Here is a 21,318-nt window from a genome sequence, read left to right on the forward strand (position 1 = left end):
AAATTACTTTCTGCTAAACAGTCCATTTATTTAAAAAGTTTCTGCTAAACTGTTTTTCAGTTCATGAAGCATTTATGATTAAAAGTTACAAGAAAACAAAAAAATTTCTCTCTGCAGCGGAAAATTAAATTAAACTAATTTACCTAAAGATATCTGACTGAATTATCATAACTTAGATACGAATGTAAGGTTTATAGCAGTAAGCTTCCCTTTCAAATCTTTGGCAAGATCTTTCAAGTTAAAAAAAACTGCGCTCATTCTGTTGAAATTATTGCGAGCCAGCTGTTTCTCGGCTATCAAAAGTATGTCCAAGTGTGTACCAGTGTGTCCGGGGGTCAAATACTATTCTAATTCTAAACTTTCTTGCATCCATGTTTGCAGTCACTAATTTTTGGCCTAGTCAAACCCGTCTTGAGTCAAGGACCTCGGCCAGTGTATCCCTGGGTCACCACTTCTTAGTAGTCATAGAAGTATCATATATGGTATCATACAAATCACAACGTATTTCCTAGTACGATCCTTGTATGACTACTAAGAAATCATATATGACTACTAGGAAATCATTTATGGACCTTGTATGACTACAAAGAAATCATATATGATCCTAGTATGAATACCAAGAATCATACATCTATTTTTCATAAATTCTTAAACATTTTATGTCTTTTAAAAATTTCATTAGGCAAGGACTCACTTATGTGATTCCCCGGCATCACTTTGTGGTCCCTCAATAGACCCAAACGTACAATATTATATGCAAAGTTGGGCACGCATTTAAACAGTAAGTCCAAATACATAAATAAATTTCTGATATTCTCTGAAGCCAGTTTATACCTATAAATGCTCATTTATACAAAAATATTTGCTACAATTTTTGCATATAACCTCAAATTCGTTTTCTGAATATATTTAAGTTGGAAAATTTTTTTTCGCCCACGCAAAGAATCAAATGTGGAATGCAAATGCGATATAATAATTTATTATGTCCTCTGACTACATTATACGGGAATTTGTGGAACCAATCAATGTTTTATGTGTCATATATGACCTTGTATGATTTCCGGGAAATTTTTTCAACGTCAATCGAAAATGAAAGATATACAGTTTTTAGGCTTTGATTTTTTTTGTATGATCCCTGTTTGATTTCTAGGAAATCGTATATGATCCTTGTATGACTACTAAGAAATCATACAAATCATATATGACCTTGTATGAATACTAGGAATCATATATGAACTGGTATGACTACTAAGAATTGTGTATGATGAGCAACCCGGGTCATTTGTTTTTTTTGGATCTTTTCCGTTTGTGCCCCCTCCTGCAGTACGTTATGCATCCCCCCCCAGTTACAGACCACGTGCCATTATATAGTAAATCATTATGCTAAAATATGGCACGTGCGATTGAGGGATGCAAATAATATGCACCCACTAAGCTGATGCACCCACTAAGCTGGGGGGGGGGGGGCACAAACGGGAAAGATCCGTTTTTTTTTCAAAAATGTTTGTGTTTGTTTCTTTCCAGAACCCCTACCAGTGGAAAATTTGGTTTGTGTTGAGTTTTACGAAGATGTGTTGAAACTTGAGTGGAGTCCCCCTCGTACGGGGAGTGTCATTGGGTTCCATGTCACTCTGGAGCATCCCGATGGAACCAACACATCACATCCAGTGTCAGATATTTTATCATGTTTTTTATCAATAAGTTGGATCTTTTCCGTTTGTGCCCCCCCCCCCCGCAGCTTAGTGGGCGCATATTATTTGCAACCCCCAGATGCACGTGCAATATTTTTACATAATGATTTACTATGTAATGGCACGTGCTCTGTAACTGGGGGGAGCATAACGTACTGGGGGGGGGGGGCACAAACGGAAATGATCCAATAAGTTTTAGAATATACGCAGGTTTGTATATGAAAAGAATTTGGATGGAACTAAGAAAAGAATTAACCTAGACTTAACTAGGGTCCCCGACCGTGTAATTTAGTTCAATATTTACCCCCCTCCTCCCCCCCCCCCACCACAATTAATAGGTCTTTTCATAAATTCCGACTAGGGATGCCTCAAAATGTTGAGCTTCCTTCTCAGATATTTTCGGATTGCTTCCAATGTCAGTGTCGTTTCTGACCCCCAGTTTCAACTGTGTATTTCCAATATAAATTATTTTGTATTTTAGTTCATAAATGAAGCATCTATTTAGTTGGAAATCTAATCCTGTTTAACGCAAGAATTGGAATTGAAATTGGCTCTGCATCAGTTGATATTTTAGGGACTTCAGAGCTTATCTGTCATTGGGTTTTTTTTAGAAACGATATTGTTGGATTTACTGCGACTGAACTTTTTCCTGGATCAACCTACAAGTTCTATGTGTCTTCGTATGCTGATAAAGAGGGCCTTATCAGATCAGAACCTGTGGTTTTGGTTCAGGGAACAAGTAAGACTATCTGTCTTGTATTGATTTTGATTACAGGAACGCGTCGGTGTGTTTTTTTCCTTTGACACAAACGACAAAGTTCTATAATACTCTATCTCTGGTTGGTTTGTTCGGAATTCGGACGGAGGAATTCTCCCATATGTCCATAGCTCGAAACTTAGGGAATCGTCGCTATTTTTGGTTTCAAGAGTAGGAATTTTAAAAGTAGGAAACCATCAGCGTGTTCGGTTTCAAACGACAATAAATCATAAAATAATGATCTATGTACGTTTTTGCATGATAATATTACAAGTTCCTAAGCGTAAACTAATGCTGAAATGAATCGCCATCATTGTTGAACAAGTTCGATACATTTTGAAATATTCTTTGAATTATTCTTTGAATTATTCTTTGAATTATTAATTAATTCTTTATATTCAATAAATACAAAACTTGTACATTTTTCATGCAAACGTTCTACCTGGAAATAGTATAGAAATTCCTGCGAATAGAGTGCTATCATAAACCCTGCCACCTTATACGCCGAAAACGAAAGTTTTCCACAAAAAGAAAATAAAACAATCCCATACATTTAATAATCAAAACATCCTGTTTTGAAAAACCAAATACCATTCTCAATTTTCATACCAAACATACTGACAATTTCTTACATTTAAAACCAAACTTATAGCACAACCTGATCATGCCGATGGTTTGTTACTTTCCAGACTAAACACATCGACGGTTTTTCACGCTAAAAACCGAACTTACCGAACATTTATGTGGGTTTTATTCGGTCGTCTGGCCTGGGCGATCAAAAGAATCAAATCATGCAAGAGATTATAATCTATTTTTGTTTTAATACAAAAATTCCTGCGAGATTTGAAAATGATCATTGTTGGTTAAAAATGGAACACATTTTGAAATCCAAACCCTTACCGAACTCCAAGTGTAAATCAGTACTGGTCAATTGTAAATGCAAGTCTCCCATGTAATAAATTTGCTCGCTTTCTTGCCTGAAACTTGCTTCTTTCAAGCGTTTTTTAACGGCGCAAGAGACAAACAGTCTAGGTGGCGAAGTAGAGAGAACAAACAGCTAGGGAGAGGGGGACCGTGGGTGCGATCCCCGTACGCAACTTCATTTTTGCACTTGTCTTGGACTTAACAAGTCTTCGCCAAGTCTGACAAGTCTTAAATGTATTATGATCAGCTCTGAATTAGTACTGATACCTAGATTTGGAATTACACTTGCCCAGTACCGATATTGAATCGGCGTTAAGTACGGGAAATTTAAAAGCTATCACAATTTCAGTGACAAACATACAAACTTGATCAACAAGTTAAAGTTTTGGGTTTTGCCAGTGTGTCCTTTGAGGTTATCTCGTCACAATTTAGACCAGAAACTTTAATTTTGGACAATTCTGAGCTACATTTTATTAAGCGGATCATAATTTATTGAAGGCCACATTCGTGAAAAGTGGATTTCAAATCCATTTCCATGTGGTGTTCCCTAGTATAACTTTGTACGTAAATTCTACTACTTTTTTAGGTGAAATCCACAGAAATTTTACATGTTCCGAAAACTTATTTTTATATAATATTTACATTAATACCTAGCTCGTCTTGAACTATCTTGCCACTAATTTGCAAGATATTAATCCTCCAATCAGTAAAAAATTTCAATTTTTTGTGATTATTAAAATTAGTATTGCACTTATAAACTCTACACGGATCAAATAGCACAACCTTAGATTACTTGTCTTGTTAAAATTTAATTTTTTTCTAAGTATACAGAATTCTGCAAGATCACTTCCCGAGTCTAGTTTGGTTGTTAATCTTACAATATATTACAAGACTAATATCGAGTGTCGGCGATGTTTGTAGGAATTAATACGACCCTTACAAGATAACTTTTTCTGAATCTTCTGGGGTGGCTACTCTGTTCGTTTTTAGCGCCAAAGGAGCCTTCAAAAGTCGAGGCCACAGCTCTAGTCGGTTCAGACGGCCGATCGTTCACAATCTCAGCTGCACCCCCTGTAGAAGGAGCATACAAATTTTTCCGAATTGTCGCAATTCAAGATAACTCAGCGTCTAACTTTATCCAGACAGGTAACGAGTCTAGTGAGGCATCCGAAGTCTTTCAGAACGGTAGTTTGTTCACATTTCCGATTGGTTTCCCTGTAAATTCAACCGACACGACAATTCACATGGCCAAGTTCGGAAATGTTTATTCGATCAAAGTGGGAGCTGTCAGTGACTTCGGCTTGCCTAGTCTATCATCGCCCAATACTTATGTCTTCACAGGTGAGTCTGAGATACGAGTCTCAGTTACTAACTTTCAGTACAGAAAATAAGCCAGAAATGGAGAAAAACTACATAGCGATCATTAATTCCCTATTCTAGAAGTCTGCCTATGAAAAGACTCTTGGTCGACTATAGTTGTTGTTCGACCATAAGTAATTAAGGTAGAAAAATTACACCCTCCTCCTCCCTTGACGTTATTGGTCCTTTCATATGGTGCACCCCTCGACTGTGAAACACAGCCTAAAACACACTCAAAATACATAATAAACAAAAATTTCACATGATATCCACTGTTCATTTGAGATGAAGTATAATACCAACAGCCATGGCAACACTTCAAATCTGAAAAAAAATCATAACTAATGGACGGCCCCTCAATTTACAATGATCTGTATCGATTTGTTTAAACCTCCTGAAAAACATAAATGATTGACTATGAACGAGTTGTCTTCAAACAATTGGCTCCATTTTTTTGTAGCGTGCCTCTGTTGGTGGCGGGTGGGCATAAGGGGCTACAAAAGAAGTCAATGGTGCCTGTTTTTGACCACTTAAGATTTGGAGTGAAAAATGAAACCAATTTTTATTCGGCTTTTAGTACTAAACCTCCTCCAATTGACTTCAGTTGGTTAAAACACTGCACGAGAGAACAATTTATATCAACAAAACTTGAAATGAAATTTTGCTCTCAGTGGTTTGATTAGGCATTCAATTCCAGACTAACTACTTAATGAAAAATGGTTGAGCAAATTAATTTTTTTGGTTAATCCCGCTTTATCTCGACAATTCAATTTGCTGCTTACGATTGACAATGAAAATTCCTGTTCATATATTTTCTTGGTGCAATTTAGATAATTTATTACAATTCAAAAAAATTTTACAATTAAAAGAATTTGAATTGTATTGGGGCGCTGTCTTTTTTTTAAGATCTGTTCACACATTTTCATGATTTTTGAAGTCAAGTTAAAGTAGTGATTTTGGTAGTGAAGTGGAGGAAACAGGAAGTGGAGCAAAAAGCGAGTTGTTTTGCGGATTGAAAGTTTTTTGCTCTAAATATAAAGTAGAGTGAGAAAAAAAGTGTTTGAACAAAAATTCGCCTTTTCGCTAGTGGTGTTTTGTTCACATGCGGCAATTTCGCCCTGATGTTTACTGTTTTTTCGACTTTTTGGATCGGTTTTTTTAAAGCGTTTTCCCAATCCATTCATAGTTCATTCTATGCATGTTTTTTGTTTGAACCAAATTTCAATTTCTCGCTAGTGGTTTTCTGTTCATATGCGACATTTTGACATTGATTTTGTTCTTTTTTCAATTTTTTTGATCTTTTTGATTTTTAGAAATAGTTTTCCCAATTCACGCATAGTCCGTTATAGGTCTAATTTTTTGTTTAGTCAATGAAAATTCTTTGAATTGTACGTCAAGACTTGTCCTGCTATGTTTTTCAAGTTCTTGTCCTTGTATTTTAGTTTCCATATTTTGTGTACTGCAATTTTAACTGCTTTAAATGGTTCTTTTATGAGACATTTTTGGCTCCAAAAATAAGAGCACTCTCGAATATTCACTTTCTGTGCAAAGCTTAGGTCACAAATAGAAAATTCTAGTTTAAAGTAAACTTTCCAAATGATTACGTTGGAGAATTGGAAAACTTATACATGCCATCAGATAATAGTTTGCATATAACCCAAAAACCAGACTTGAAACTCGCTCTTAACAGAACCAAAAAATGATCTCTGATACTTAAAAAAACCCAAATTAGAAAATATGCAACATACAAAATTTTTGTTCACCATATTTTATTTTGGGTTTCAGGTGCGTTTTGTAATTTTGTTGCGGGAGACCAGTGTTTATGAAATTGTTCTCTGTTCTTGTTTCTCTCATCTTTTTCCCAAATAATCCAACATTAGCTAACTTTCAAAAAAGATATTGACGTTGTAATCAAATTAAGTTTTTAAGTGTTCTTTTGGATTTTGCTGACAGTAAAATGTCTTCTTTTCAAACAAACAAATTATAAGTTAGCTTTTGGCTTATCTATGCATCGACCCAAAGAACACTACTAACCTATAAAGTTTCTTTAGGAAAATCAATTATTTTGAAAAATTGTGTTCCATTTTGGTTTTTCTTTGAATCATAACATTTATGCTTCTGTTTTTTACCCATTAGTCAACGCGATTTGAATTACGGTCCTCTAATTCAGCTGAAAATTCAATTATTAATTATAAGATATCAACTTTTTTCACATTTTAAAAGTGATGTATGGGTGTTGATCCTCGGATTCGGCAAATTAAACAAAATACTCCAATATTTCAACAAAGAGATATTTCCAGAATCTTAGAACACAAAATTAAGTTTTTTCCTCTTTGATCTTGAAAAAAATCATAGCATTAACGAAGAAGGAACTTGAAGTTTTTTTGAGTTTTGTTAAATCTCATTTTTTTATGTTAGAATCTTGCATGGGTGAGATGAAGATAAAACAGTTTTAATTCAGTAAGTAAGTTCCACTCTTCAGAAACTCAAAAGTTCTTCCAACAAACCATTTCTAAAATCATATAATTATTATTCAGAAGAAATTGCTTTAATCGAGTAAAAATACAATTTATTTGTAACCTTAAGTAAATTGTAACCTGGTTCTTCATACTCATGAAATTGTTACTTATCTATTAAATGCTTCTATATAGTATTATTGTTCTTATTTTGAATTTTTATATATTTGAATTTTATGCTACGTTTGTGTGTTTTACATTAAGTATACATACAAAAACTATTTATTCAGTAATATTTAAAATATCAGACGAGTACGCAATTTACGTTTGTTTCATATTTTTCCTGTTCTCCATGTGAAGAGATTATCTGAGTTATTATTTTCCACGTAATTTGAATCGAAGCCGAAAATGTGAATTCAAATTTGGGAGAATGCATTAGATAAAATAAATCAGTAGTAATGATGTCTTTTTTAGAAATGAAATCGATAGAACAAGAACCACTGCTCATCTTGAACAGCGACAATAACTTGTGTCTCATTTGGGAAACCGACAGCACTGTCAATCACTTCGATTCCCTCAAAGTTGTCGGACTCCAACACAGCCGGAAAGTTGTGGAATTCATTTATCCAGTTGATAATCAGGTCAGAATCAAGTACTGAAGTTAGCAAGTAGTACCATAGCGTATACCGTTGGAGAAAAAAATCTTTCAGACCAGTTAAAAATAATAAATATACGTAAGTTATCCTAAAATTTGACAATGTAACAAGATACAAAAATGGGAAAATTCGATTCCAACAGACGTGTAATGAAGTTGTAACTTGGAAGATTAAAGACAGTTTGAAAGTTAATCTTTAACACCTTGAAAACAATTTGAAATAAATATATATAATCAATTTTTGAAGCCTCTGAGAACATGAAAGAAGAATTATCATCGTGGACCATCTACAGGTCTAAACTGGCTGAAAAAGACTCACTTTCCACGGTTTAGTCTGCAAAATCTTTTTTTTTGTTGTAATTTTATTAACAGCCATATGTCCAAACCTATTAAAAAGTTTAACTGCAACTCAGTAAAAACAAGATATAGTTTATTTACGGCAGTCATAAGATTGTTAGACAATTTTTTGCGATTATATATACGCAGCCCCGTAAATTTATCAAATATAGAGCAATCATATATTGTTCTTACTAAGTATAAAAGGATCATATATAGTTCTTACTATTCGTAAAAAGATCATCTATGATTCTTACCAATAATTGCAAGATGATACAAAAAAATTTTGTATTCCTACATGAAACAATTTGGGTATTTCCTATGATTACCAGGAACGTTCATTCCAGGTACGTTTGTGCTATATTTGAATTGCGGACTTATGTTAACCTGTATAAATCCAATTACTCAAATTTTGAATAATTTGAGTTATACGGGTTAACAGGAGTAATTTAATGAATCTACCACAAGTTACGAAAAAAATTACAAGAAGAGGCAAGGTTGAGGTATTGTTGACGATTATTGATCCTATCAGATTTTACCCCCCATAAATTCAACCCGGAAAGAAAGAGGGAAGATAAAATATTTTGAATTTGCGCCTATAAAAAAAGAAAATTTGAGGCATAATTTCAGTCGTCATCGAAAAATCGATTGAAAAGCTTATATGCCCTTTGCTGCCTCTGTAAAATTAAATGAGTGCAACTACTACCCTTTGAACTCTAATAGATTTTTAACAAAATTTTCTTTAACTATTTAGCTCTTAATGAAGTGAGTGTGCAAAAATACGTTTAAAATTGAAAAAAAAACTGCCAGAGAGTGAGCTGAGTAAAGCTAGAATAGCAAAAACAGCTCAATATGTTTTAGAACTGCTAATTAACTTTATGACAGCAAAGCTTATTCCTATAAATACATGTCTAATATGACCTTTTCTATAAGTTTAATTTAATAAAGGGTCGGTTAGTTGTAAATCCTGCCTCTTCTCCTAAATTTCTTCGATTTTGAAACTCTGTTTGGTAAAATCTATTCATATATTTGTTAAAATTGACTCCTACAAAAATAGCAAAATTGCTTCTTTCATGTACATACCTGTTAGAATATAATCAATTTATGATCCACGGCCTTTTAATCCAAATTCGCTGACATTCTGAATCAGGACAAATTTATGTCCATTTCAGAAGAGCCAACCTTGAATCCAGTGGGAAAATCAACAAAGGTATCGTTTTGTTGCACTTGCTCATGTTTTGATCTGCACTGCCAATTTGAGGAAAATTGAGTGAAAACTTTTTTCATTTTCGGAGAATCTCCAGTGGCCTTCAAAATAAAGAGTTACCGTGATTGTGAATGTTCTACCCTAAGAACGCACTGTTTCTGTCTGGTCGACATCTATAGAATTTTTTGGAACTATGATATAAACAAAATACACCCGGATTATGGTTACAAAGTGCATCAGTACTCAATCGTGATATTTTGATAAAATTTTTCTATGATAACCCTCTTATCCTGTCAATTTTGAACATATCATAGAAAAAATTTACAATAAACATTTCGAATGCCGCACAAAAAAATGACTAGCGCTATATTTGATTCCTGGGCTTCATTTGAACGACTACAATGATTGAGATTTGATCGCCGAAAACAAACAAACGTGATGCATCTAAAGATATCAGAACTTACTTAACAAGATGGCTTTAAGTTACCTTTTAATTATTTCAATCTCTAATATGCTTGCGCAAAGTTGGAAGCCATCAAATGCAGATACTAAATTCGATGTCTTCAGGTTGTGATACCTCTTACTTCGGAGGTACGCAATTGAGTCACTGGTACGTTGTAGATTATTAACGTTGGATTAGAGGTGCGAATCCACTGTATTTACTAATCGTCGAAATACTGCTTGTACTTCTATTCTGCAATAGTGCTACGAATACAGCTCTATTATGATGACGTGGAATTCTAACTCAATTCCTGTTAGAACTATTCTGACGGTAAAACTGAGTAGATTCAGAACAACTGAAAGTCAAGAATTAATATAAGCGAAAGAATATTAACAAATGTGAAAGAATGATCAAAACTGAAAACCTGACTTTATAGACGGCGGTAAAATTTACTGATGTGAAATATTATTAAAAGTGACATTTAAATAGGACAAGGACAACTTAAATAAATTAAGTACAAATTTACAGATTATGGTACAACCGTACCACACAGGTCTTTAAAATTGCAAAACATAACCTCACTAGTTCCAGTAAAATTTATCGCGTCTCACATCTAACCATTCGACTGTGTCGAAATGTAAATCTGCTATGTTTGCATTGAACGTTAAACGTTAAACATCAAATATTGCGCAATTGAGGGGCAAATACAATCAAATTTAAATAAAATAAATGCACAGTACTTTGTATGCAATTTCAATATAATGAATTGTAAACAAGTTCAGTTTACAAATAAGTTCCAACATTAAATTTCCAACAGCAGTAAATATTGCGCATTTGTGGCAGAATTCCATTACTGGATAATTTAAACAGTTTGCACTTAACAAGTGACAATACATGTATTGTCATGACTTGAAAAAAATGGAAATGAAAATGGAAATAATTGCATGAAATTATTCAGTTTTTTGAAAGAAACATGAGTTTTTGTAGTGTTCAAATTTGGTTTTCAGCGTCAAAGACGCTCATACTTACCTCTCTCGCATAGTCCTTGTAATCATATTCCACCGGAGACCAAGCACCATTTAGTGGAGGTGCTGGGGGACTAACTACTGGCAATTCGAACGACGTATCAGCTGTGGGTGGTTGTGGTGCTTCTTCCTGAATTACTGTCTCGATTACTGGGTTAATGGTTTTTTTGTCGTTTTGGCACCGGAGCGGAAAAATTATCGCTGACGGAGCATACTGACTTCTCGAAACCGAAATAATCGGGAGCTTTTCTGGTCCGTTTTGACTTAGAAGTTGTCGGAGAAGCCGTTGAGGAGGTGACTGATGACGCAACAACTGACGAGGCATTGGAGGTGTTGAGGGTTACCGAAGATTGACGTGAGCGATTTATCCCTGCTTGGAGTTTTTTAGGATTTTGGGAAGACATGGCATAAGAAATGTTGCTATTAGCAGAGGAGATGCCAGAAGCAAAGTCAGTCTGAGTTGGGCGGTGTCGAATCTTGATGACTCCCCGGTACTTCTTCTTTAAATCTTTAGAGTGCTGAGCGATCTTTTCCTCAGTCATTTTATCATAGGGGAGGGGACGTTGTTGTGCATTTTGCCAAAGTTCGGTTTTGCGTTCTGCCCGGGTCCCGAATTTAGCAAAGTCGCTATTACGGACTGTGACTTCAGGGACGCCAGGTTCCTTGATAAGGGTGGTTGTTGGTGAGGTCCTCACAACTGTTCTACCTGGAGCCAAAGTCTCCCAGAGCCCTCTCAGATCCTTCTTAGGAGCGTTTGGAAACCTTTTGGGCTAGCTTGAGCTCGAGAGATCGCTCTGTTCGCGGTATGGGGTTATTCAGTTTAGGATGTATGATGAATCGAGAAATGGATTTGTTTTGATCTCCATTGTACCTCCTGCCTGCATCTATGGGGCTTTTGTCATAGCCTCCTCTATGAGAATGTCACTGCAGTCACCAGTCACCCAGCCATTATCGTCCAGAAAGTCTTCTACTGGGACTGTATCAGCGTCTAAATAGTGATGGAGAATATTTTCATGACAAATTTGATGACTTTGGCGCTGTGCTAATATTACTTAGTGGTGTGTTTGGCTTTCTTCCAAAATGTGCTTGGAAAGGTGTTATGTTTGTTGTTTTTTGTTTATATATGCGTAATTGATATACTATTGACTTTATTGCTTCTTTAATTGTGAATGTATTATTTCTATTATCTAATTTCATGCAGCTTAGACGCCTTCTAATTGTTTGTGTCAAACACTCCATTAATTCAATAGCTCTATGGTCATTAGCAGGAGCAGTGATAATGGTAATATTATGTTAATTACAGAAACTCTTTACTTTATATCCATTTAAACAACGTGCTTGATCTAATCTCATGTTTCGGGGAACACTGTGTATTTGAATATATTCATCTAGAAATTTAATTACCTTGGGTCCATTAGCTTTATCAAAAACTTCTACTGTAGGGTTTTTAGAAAATTGGTCAATACATGCGAGGAAATGTATATCGTGATCTTTTTCATTTGTAATGGGACCTCCGAAACCAATCTGTAGTTCTTCGTTGGATTCGGAACAATCTAATGACGGTCGCCATTTTGACGCTGAGACCACGGGTTTTAGATTCTTACCAATATCAGTGCAAGGCATGCACTGTGTAGCCTTACTCAGAGTCTCTCTATGAATGTAATGCCAGAATGCATATTGTCCGAGGGTAATCATACCCCAACTGCTGGGGTATGTGAGGTGGAGAGACTCAAGTACTGCGTCTTGTATTGAGTGGGGAATTGCTACGCGTTCGTCGACGCAGACACATCCTGATGAACATGCAGATCCCTCCAATATGAGTAGAGGTAGGGTTTTACTTCTTTGCATCTCTGGGCATCATTCTGGAGAATGCAGTCTCTCACCTCCTTTAAAACTGCATCCTCGCTTATCAGCACTGCCAGGAAGCCTTTAGTTAACAAATGGCTTAATTTTTTTTCAAATACTTCCTTCTTTGAGAGTTCAAGATTCGATGAGTCTTGTCCGTCATTGGAGGAGCAGGTGGAATTGACTGCCGAATTCGGCGTTGATTGGAAACATACTCTGCTGGGTGCAGGTGTTGGTGGGGTTTTGAGGATTTGTCTTTGGGCTGCTCGTGTTGGAATTGTTATTCAAGTGGAATTGTATTGCGTTTGCAGTATTATCAAGAAGCAACTGAGTTGTATGGCGATATAAGGCAGAAAGCAATTTGGAATTATTTGTTTAGTGAGAATTTGAGGCACGTGTGCAATGTGTTTGATTGACGCTGCTAAAGTGCTGTGATTGGCAGTTTTGTGGTGTGGTGTTTACGTAAATTGCTGCAATCGCGTCACAAATGCGGGTAATTGTTGCTACCGCAAATTCCTCATCATATTTGTTTGTAACTTTTGCTTGTTGATTTGGTTGGCGGGAAACGTAATCTACCAGCCCCATTTTTGTGCCTGGTATGTGTTCAATGTTAAAATCAAAGGGTAAGAGTCGATCCACCCAACGGATTAAACGACTATTATAGGATTTGTAATACCGTTGTTCCTTCATTATTGAAAGTAGTGCTCGATTATCTCTAATAATGGTGAATGATTTTCCGAATTAATAAAATTTAAAATATTCTACAGACCACGCAACCCCTAATAATTGTAATTCATTGATACTGTAACGTTCCTCATTTCAATTCAGGAAACGAGACGCGAATGCTACTGTATGCCAACTTGTCAGTTAACGCTGTTCTAATGCTGCTGTTAATTCAGCTCTAGATGCTTCGCATTTGATCCGGGTTTCCGAGTGTGGATTATATTGTGTGTATTCTGTTGCATTTGCGACTTTATTTTGAATCCATTGGAAATGAGTTTCAAGTTCATCATTCCAAACAAATTTTGTATTTTTTTAAGCAAAAGTCTCCGGGGATGACATAATTGAGAAAGATTAGGGATGAACTTACTGCGAAAATGAACAGAACCTAAGAATGATATTATTTTTTTTATAATTTCAGGTGCTGTTAAATTTGAAATTGCCGCTGTTTTAGTTTCAAGTGGTGCGATTCCAGATTGAGTAAATTTATGGTCTTACCATTTTTTTTCGGTTTTAGCAAAGTGGCAATTTGGTAAAATTATTGTCAAATTATCGTCGTCTAATTTATTTAGACACTTTTAAACTAACTTTAGATGATCTTCTTTAGAGCCGCGGCTGACAATTATAAAATTATCTGGAAAACAATGGGTATTATCTAGTCCGACTAGTGTATAGTACATTACTTTTTGGAATACTGCTGGCATGTCAGTTAACCCATAAAAGCCTGTAATGAAGCGGTATGTACCAGTACCCTCGCCACTAACGATATTAAAGTTGCAATGCCTAGTTGTGTCTGGGTCTAAAGTAAGTTGACTGTATGCTTACTTTAAATTCAGTGTTGAAAAGTACGCTGTTTCGTGAGATGCGTTTGTTTTTTGATTTTGTTGTATTGTGCCAATTAAGTTGTCTATATTTGCTATATTTGGCGTCTGATATTTATTTTTATGAATAGATTTATTTAAAATTTTTAAATTTAGGGCCAATTTAACTGTTTTATCTCTTTTTACCGTGATAACTATTCGTGATATAAAATTTTTATCAGAACAACTATTTAATTTTATGATGTGTTTTTCAGCGAGTAGTTCTTCATTAACTGAAGGTTGAAGATAAATTGGGACCCTACGTCATTTTTGGTGTTTAGGTGTTAGATCTTCATGGAACATAGATTTAACTGAATGTTTTAACGATTTACCATTTCTTGAGATTACCTGGAAAACCAAATGCTCTCTGTTTCTTGACTACACATCGATTTTGATCAACCTATGAGACTTGTTTGGGTTGAGTGAGTGAGAGACCAAGTTTTGAAAAGAGATCTCGTCCAATTATTGGTCTATGGCTATCTTCCACGCATGTCACATTAACATCTGTAGCTTCTCAATCGACTGACTTACATTTGACTCAAGTCTTGCTTACTCCGAGATTTTTGATTAAGTCATTTGAGAAAGTTTTGAGTTCGTGCATCTCTGCTGATTGTACCCAAAAGCTCTCTTTACAATCCGACACTACTGCATTCACAAGACTTTTGGTAATGATAGTGCAAACGCTTCCCGAATCCACTAAAGCATTTGTACTGGTATTCCCGAAGCAAATGTTTACATTCACTGATTCGACTTCTTTAATGTTGTCATTAGATTGTTGCAACAAAATTGTCATCAAAGTCATCATAGTCAGAATTGTAGTTTGCACCGTAGATACTGTGTTTTTGAAGCAATCTATCAAAATGATTGACCTGCTCTCCTACAAATGCTGAAGTACCCACCGTCGCTGCCTCGAAGATAGTATAATCAACGTTGTTTACTCTGGGCTTTGGCTTTAGATGTTATTTAGTTTTTTTACATACTTTGCAAAATGGTTTGCAATGCCGCAGTTTTTGCAATTTTTTTCTACAAGCGGGACAATTTTGTCGATGAACCGCTGACCACCCACAGCCACAATTAGGACAAATTTTAGATTTTATGAAATTGTTTGTCACAGGCCGAGATCGATTCCAAGAGCTGTGTACGTTGTTAATGAATGTAGGCGTGATTTTGTTTGTATTCTGGTGAAAAGCAGTTCTTGACTTCTTCGATTGATTTTGAATGCCATTTCATTATTCATTGCCTTTTCTAAATCCTTTTTAGCCTATCTCGTTTCTTTTAATAATACACTCTGGATCTCAACGTCTTGCATATTCGCTATAAAAACGTCCCGAATGATGGATTCCTCGTGACTGCCCAGATTGCAGTTCAAGGACAGCTCACGGAGACAACCGTAGAACTTTTCCTTTCATTGTTTTCGGGTTAGGAATATATAACGGATGAAAGTTATATTCCGCTGTTTTGTGAATATCTGATCTAAACTCTCCCAAAGATCCTTTGTAGATATCCGATCAAATTGAATAGTTGGTTCCTGAGAACCAAAAATTTGACGTCTTTCCAAACCGAGGCTAAGATAGTTCAGCGAGACCGCTTTGTTGTCACTAAACTTCCAACGTTTATCACCGCACAATATTTTTTGCTAGCTCAATTTTCTGACACCTATTGAGCCATGTATTCTTGAGTTGTTCATTCCGAGTTTTGCGATCTCTTTCACTTTGAGCTTTGCTATTTTCTACATTTGCTTCGTAGATGGGTTCGGGAGAAACCGAAACTTTGTCCGGTGGATCTTCTCGGAGATTATCAATCGAAATACCCTCCTTAGCGAGAATGGCCAGCTTCAACATTATCTGCCAACGTTCCCAGTCTTTCTGCCAATGGTTCTAAAGTCGTTCCTTCCAAAAGGGTTTGATTCAAAGAAGGACGCGTTCTTTGACTGTTGACTGCGCCATGTGATACCTCTTACTTCGGAGGTATGCAATTGAGTCACGGATACGTTGTAGATTATTAACGTTGGATTAGAGGTGCGAATCCACTGTATTTACTAATCGTCGAAATACGGCTTGTATTTCTATTCTGCAATAGTGCTACGAATACAGCTCTATTATGACGACGTGGAATTCTAACTCAATTCCAGTTAGAACTATTCTGACGGTAAAACTGAGTAGATTCAGAACAACTGAATGTCAAGAATTAAGATAAGCGAAAGAATATTAACAAATGTGAAAGAATGATCAAAACTGAAAACCTGACTTTATAGGCGGCGGTAAAATTTACTGATGTGAAATATTATTAAAAGTGACTTTTAAATAGAACAAGGACAACTTAATTAAATTAAGTACAAATTTACAGATTATGGTACAACCGTACCACACAGGTCTTTAAAATTGCAAAACATAACCTCACTAGTTCCAGTAAAATTATTCGCGTCTCACATCTAACCGTGTCACCTGTGTCAAGACAATATACCCAATTCCATTTTACCCAATTTCTTTTACCCAATGCCATTTTACCCTATCTGTCCTTTTACCTAATGCCACTTTACCCAACGCCAACTTCATCTAAAATTTTTCCTAAGAACGCCAGAATGACTATTTAGCCGACTAAATAATTAAATGGCACGTGCGACTGGATATGAAATTATCGCAACCTATCAGGGAATTAAAAATTGCTATACATTACGAGCATCTATCGGTGTACCGAACTAAAACCACTTCCAAAGAATGTCGCCAACTTCCGTAATACGCCGAAAGTGCGTAAATTATGTGAAAGTGGTTTCCACAAAGCAATTGAAAGCTCTAAAATGAAAAATGGGATCAAATAATTTTGAAAAGTACAGACTATTGGCATTTCAAAAAATTTCGATGCATTTTTAAAGGAAGCGTTTATAAGCCAATAGAAATGAGCCTAGTAAAAACTAACTGCAACTAGTGGCCGCAAAAAGTTGAATTAACACTAAGTTATCAGTTTTCGTAAACTCTTACTTGAACTCCTAAAAAATAACAAACTCGACTTTACCTACTGTCAAAAGAAACTGCATTCGCGTTTAGGTGAATACGTTAAAAAAAACCACATTATTTTATTTGATTGGACAAAGTATCACAGAATAATTGACCAAACAGGGCAAGCATAATACAAAAAAATGAAAGCTTATGATAAGAAAAACGGGAACAAACAAAGGAACTAAAATTAAGGGTCAGAATAATTACACGAAATTCCCTTATTTGCTGTTTTCATGCTCTGTTTCTAAAACACTTTCACTTTCATCAACATTGAAAACTAAATGAGGAATTATTGTGCAAATAATCTGCCACTGAATTCATGTAGTACCTTTGTTTGTTCTCGTCTTTCTTATCCTACGTTTTCATGCTTTTTGGATTATGCTTCCCTTGTTTGGGTAAATATTGGTGCAACTTTGTGAAATCTAGTAATATTTTGATGGTATTTAGACCTGTTCACCTAAAAATGAAAAAGTGCAAAAGTTTATGGTTGTAGCATTTGACTGTTTTTCATGAAAACCTTCTTCATATGTATCTACTTATCTGATGCGCTAAACGTCGCTCATTCGTATAGCATTATGATTTCTATGTCAAATTTTATTTTAGCAAGACTCTGGGTTAGTGTGTATTGACAAAAAACTTACCCGAATTGGACGATCCGACCTAACAGTTGAGTTGACAACAACCACTGATGACTATCTGAGTGGACTAACCGAAAGATCACAGAAAACTTCATACATTTATTCCCTCACAACAGGAAAGTCAAATTTTGATAGAAACATACTCAAAATTGATTCAACTCATTCGGAAAGACAGACTTGTCAAAAACAATCATTTTTTTTTATTTCGACCTTGTTTGAGCTTTTTTGAGCGCTATTCTTATGAAATGACAGTTTTCGATCGTCAGTTCGAAGTGAAGACCATTTAGACACCAGGGACAAGTCCAAGCTCTTTGTTTGAAATATCATAAAATTAATTCTAGACAATAAAACATGAAAAATATAATTTTAGCTGAATCACATATGACTATCTATATAATTGTAACACATTGGCGGATAATGGAATAAAAGTCAAAGTTAGTAGGAAGCTCCCGGGTCGGTTTTCAACGTTAAAACTTGCTTAAAATTGTGCAAATTGCGCTGAATGGAGTGATTGAGTGTAAAATTTGCGGTTTTTAGCGATGAATGTGGTACAACTTTCACCGCTAAAAACTGCACGTCTTTCGTCAATATTCACAAATAAAAATCCGTGAACTTTTTTTCGGTTAATTTTTGTAAGATTTGCGGTCTTTAGTGGTAAAATTTTTATTGTCACTTCATTTTGGTAGAAGTAAACTCTTTTTTTAAACCGTTTAAAAAGTGAAAATAAAAACACATAAAAAACGGTCAGGTAGTCAATTATAGTTTACCCACTCGAAGCTGGAAATTTTAATAATAGCAGCCAGTTTTCAGTATAAACAACCGATTTTCCATCAGAGACGTTTTAGTTTTTCAAAATCAAATTTGTGTAGGAAACTTTCAAATAACTCAACAAAATTTGAAGAAGCGAATAGAAAAAGTGTATTATGTATAAATAAAAAACTGATAATATTGTTCTAATGCATCTTGCATAGTAGTTTATCACAGCTGAATGAAAAAATATATTTTGTCAAGATTTTGATTTAAAAAAATGCTAAAATATCCCTAAGTTTGATTTCTCCAAATTGTAACGTCTTTTACAAGTTCTTTTGTTCCTAGCATATCCAAATTACAGATCAATGGAAAATATATTTTTAAAGCAATGAACTTGTTTCTTGAATCTTGAAATAAAAATGATATCAGTAGCGTTCTATTGTTGGGAAACTTTATATTTGAGAACTTGCGCGAAAACTGATGCAAAAATAACTTTGACGAACTGTAGCTACATGATTCGTCACAGGGGAAAATTTTATTGTTTTCTTTATCTGTAGGATGTTTTCTGACACATCCACATCTTACATCCCAATGTTGGTCCATTTGTAGTCAAAAATACTGATCGAATTTTGTTCAAAAAACGAACGAGATCTGCTTGAAGTAGCCGGTAACACGTTCTAGCAGTTTTTATTGCAAACAATTATTTTGTCCCTGTTCATAACGTTGGTTTCTTAGAAGAAATAATTGACAATATTGTCTTTTGCTATTTTTCCGACTTCTATATAATAGTTCTAGCTGTATATCAAAACAGGTAACTTCTTTAAGTTTTATATACCATCTACAATAGAATGATAATAATCATTAATCGCCAATTATCTTCTCTCAAAACTATTTACATGTTTTTTTTGAATTTCATAAACAGAATTTCTGAAATCCTTTGCAAGATTTACTCTTTGTTTTAAGAGGATTGACACTGTCGTTTTCGCTTCATATGATTGCTTTTGATATTATATTTCAGATTTTTTTGCCTTTAATAGTTTTTTTGTTACCAGCAGATTGTATGTTTTAATTAGAAAAACGTTTACCAATATTTTACATGCACGGAAAATTACTGAATACGTTAAGTGCGGACCGCCGCGGAATCATTAGTGACTCGTCCGAGGTGTCTCCGAGGAGGAACATAATGGTCTCTGCCCTTAAAAATCGAAGCAAAAAAAGTACAAGATCAAACACAAAAAGATAAGTTGGAAAGCTTTGAATTGCGGTTGGTCAGACGTTTTTGCTCTGGGTCATGACGCAGTTATTGACTTCTTGTTTTTATTTCAAAAAAAACCTGACAACAGCTGAATGAATTTTATACCGTGCTGTTTCCTGAAAATTTTTGGTAGTAGAAGCATAAGGGTTATCAGTCGATTTAAAATAAATTCGTCAACTTGGCACCACTTGGCGTCTGAGGATTAATATTCAAACAAGTACGTAATACAATTACGTTAGCGCAATGGATCAATCATAATTAGGATCAATTTTTTTGAAAATCATAGAAAAATTTCAAAAAATTTTCAAACACCTGGTTGGTGATGTATAATTTTAACCCAATAATTGAAAATACCTCGTAACATTTAAAACCTGCTATCCGAACTTTGCCTTCTAGTTGATTAAGTGATTCTTTGATATGGTGTGTGTTTTAGAAGTGCAATATGCAATCAATATTACATTACAAGAATGTGAAGGAAGAAGGTGTCATCTAGAAGTCAGCTCAGAGATGCTTGGAAGTTCCAGTCAGCTTGCAATTGAATACCAAGTAAGTCAAAGAGCCCTAATCCAGATGACTAAAAAAGTGTGTCACAAAAATGTTAGAAGTTTTTTTTCTTTCAAAAATAAGAACACTTCAGAATATTTGATTAGTCGTTATTATTTGTTTTACACGCAGCAGTTTTCGATATGTTCGGTTTTAAAATTCAAGAGAGTTTCAGCTATTTTCTTCTTGAAGCAGGTCTCTTTATTAAATATTGAGCCAATTGAGAAAATTTGTCTTATCGGATCTCAAACTATAAGCAATTAAAACACACAGATACAAGTTTTAAAATGACGGAAAAATGCATTTCCAGACGTTCTCATATACATAAATTTCCTTAATTTTAAACGGGCAACTTTCATGTTTCAAGCAAGTACTCAAGTCACTTCGCATTTCTAGCTTAAGATCTCGGTGAGCTCTGCGGTTCTCGATAAGCGCAATAAGTTCTTATTGAACTCAAGCAGAGATACGCAATTTGTACTGTTCATCTACTGTGAGGAATTCTTATTTTATTAGACATCGCATTAGATGATATAAATAAAACCGAAAGTCTTGCCTATTAGAGCCATTGCTTGGCCAATGTCCGAAAAGACAAACTTCAACAAATCTATCTTTTTGTGGAATCGAATGACTAAAACGTCTCCACACTATTCACGATTCATATATATTTTCAACAATGGAAATTAGTTACGCAAAGGGCTTATATTTTGTCACGAAAATTCACGGATAAATATCCACCATTTTGAGTATTTAATTAGCCTAATTTTTATTGCCGAATTTTATTAGCAATTAATTGAGGCCAAATTTAATGACTCAACTGTTTTTTGAACAGTGCTGTGGGTAATTGCAAAACCACTTATTG

The 21,318-nt window shown here is 35.0% G+C and overlaps 1 protein-coding gene across 1 annotated transcript in view; it reads left to right on the forward strand.

Annotated features, from left to right (window-relative positions):
• LOC142355367 (uncharacterized) overlaps positions 1–21,318 on the forward strand; it is a 91,155-nt gene that overhangs the window by 37,619 nt on the left and 32,218 nt on the right. The window contains exons 11-16 of the mRNA XM_075407568.1: positions 1,525–1,669; positions 2,303–2,430; positions 4,363–4,713; positions 7,662–7,828; positions 17,877–18,025; positions 20,348–20,462. Coding sequence (XP_075263683.1) covers positions 1,525–1,669; positions 2,303–2,430; positions 4,363–4,713; positions 7,662–7,828; positions 17,877–18,025; positions 20,348–20,462 — 1,055 coding nt within the window. The remainder of the gene's footprint in view (positions 1–1,524; positions 1,670–2,302; positions 2,431–4,362; positions 4,714–7,661; positions 7,829–17,876; positions 18,026–20,347; positions 20,463–21,318) is intronic.

The sequence above is a fragment of the Convolutriloba macropyga genome, chromosome 2, assembly GCF_964194025.1.
Source record: "Convolutriloba macropyga chromosome 2, txConMacr16.3, whole genome shotgun sequence".
NCBI lineage: Eukaryota > Metazoa > Xenacoelomorpha > Acoela > Convolutidae > Convolutriloba > Convolutriloba macropyga.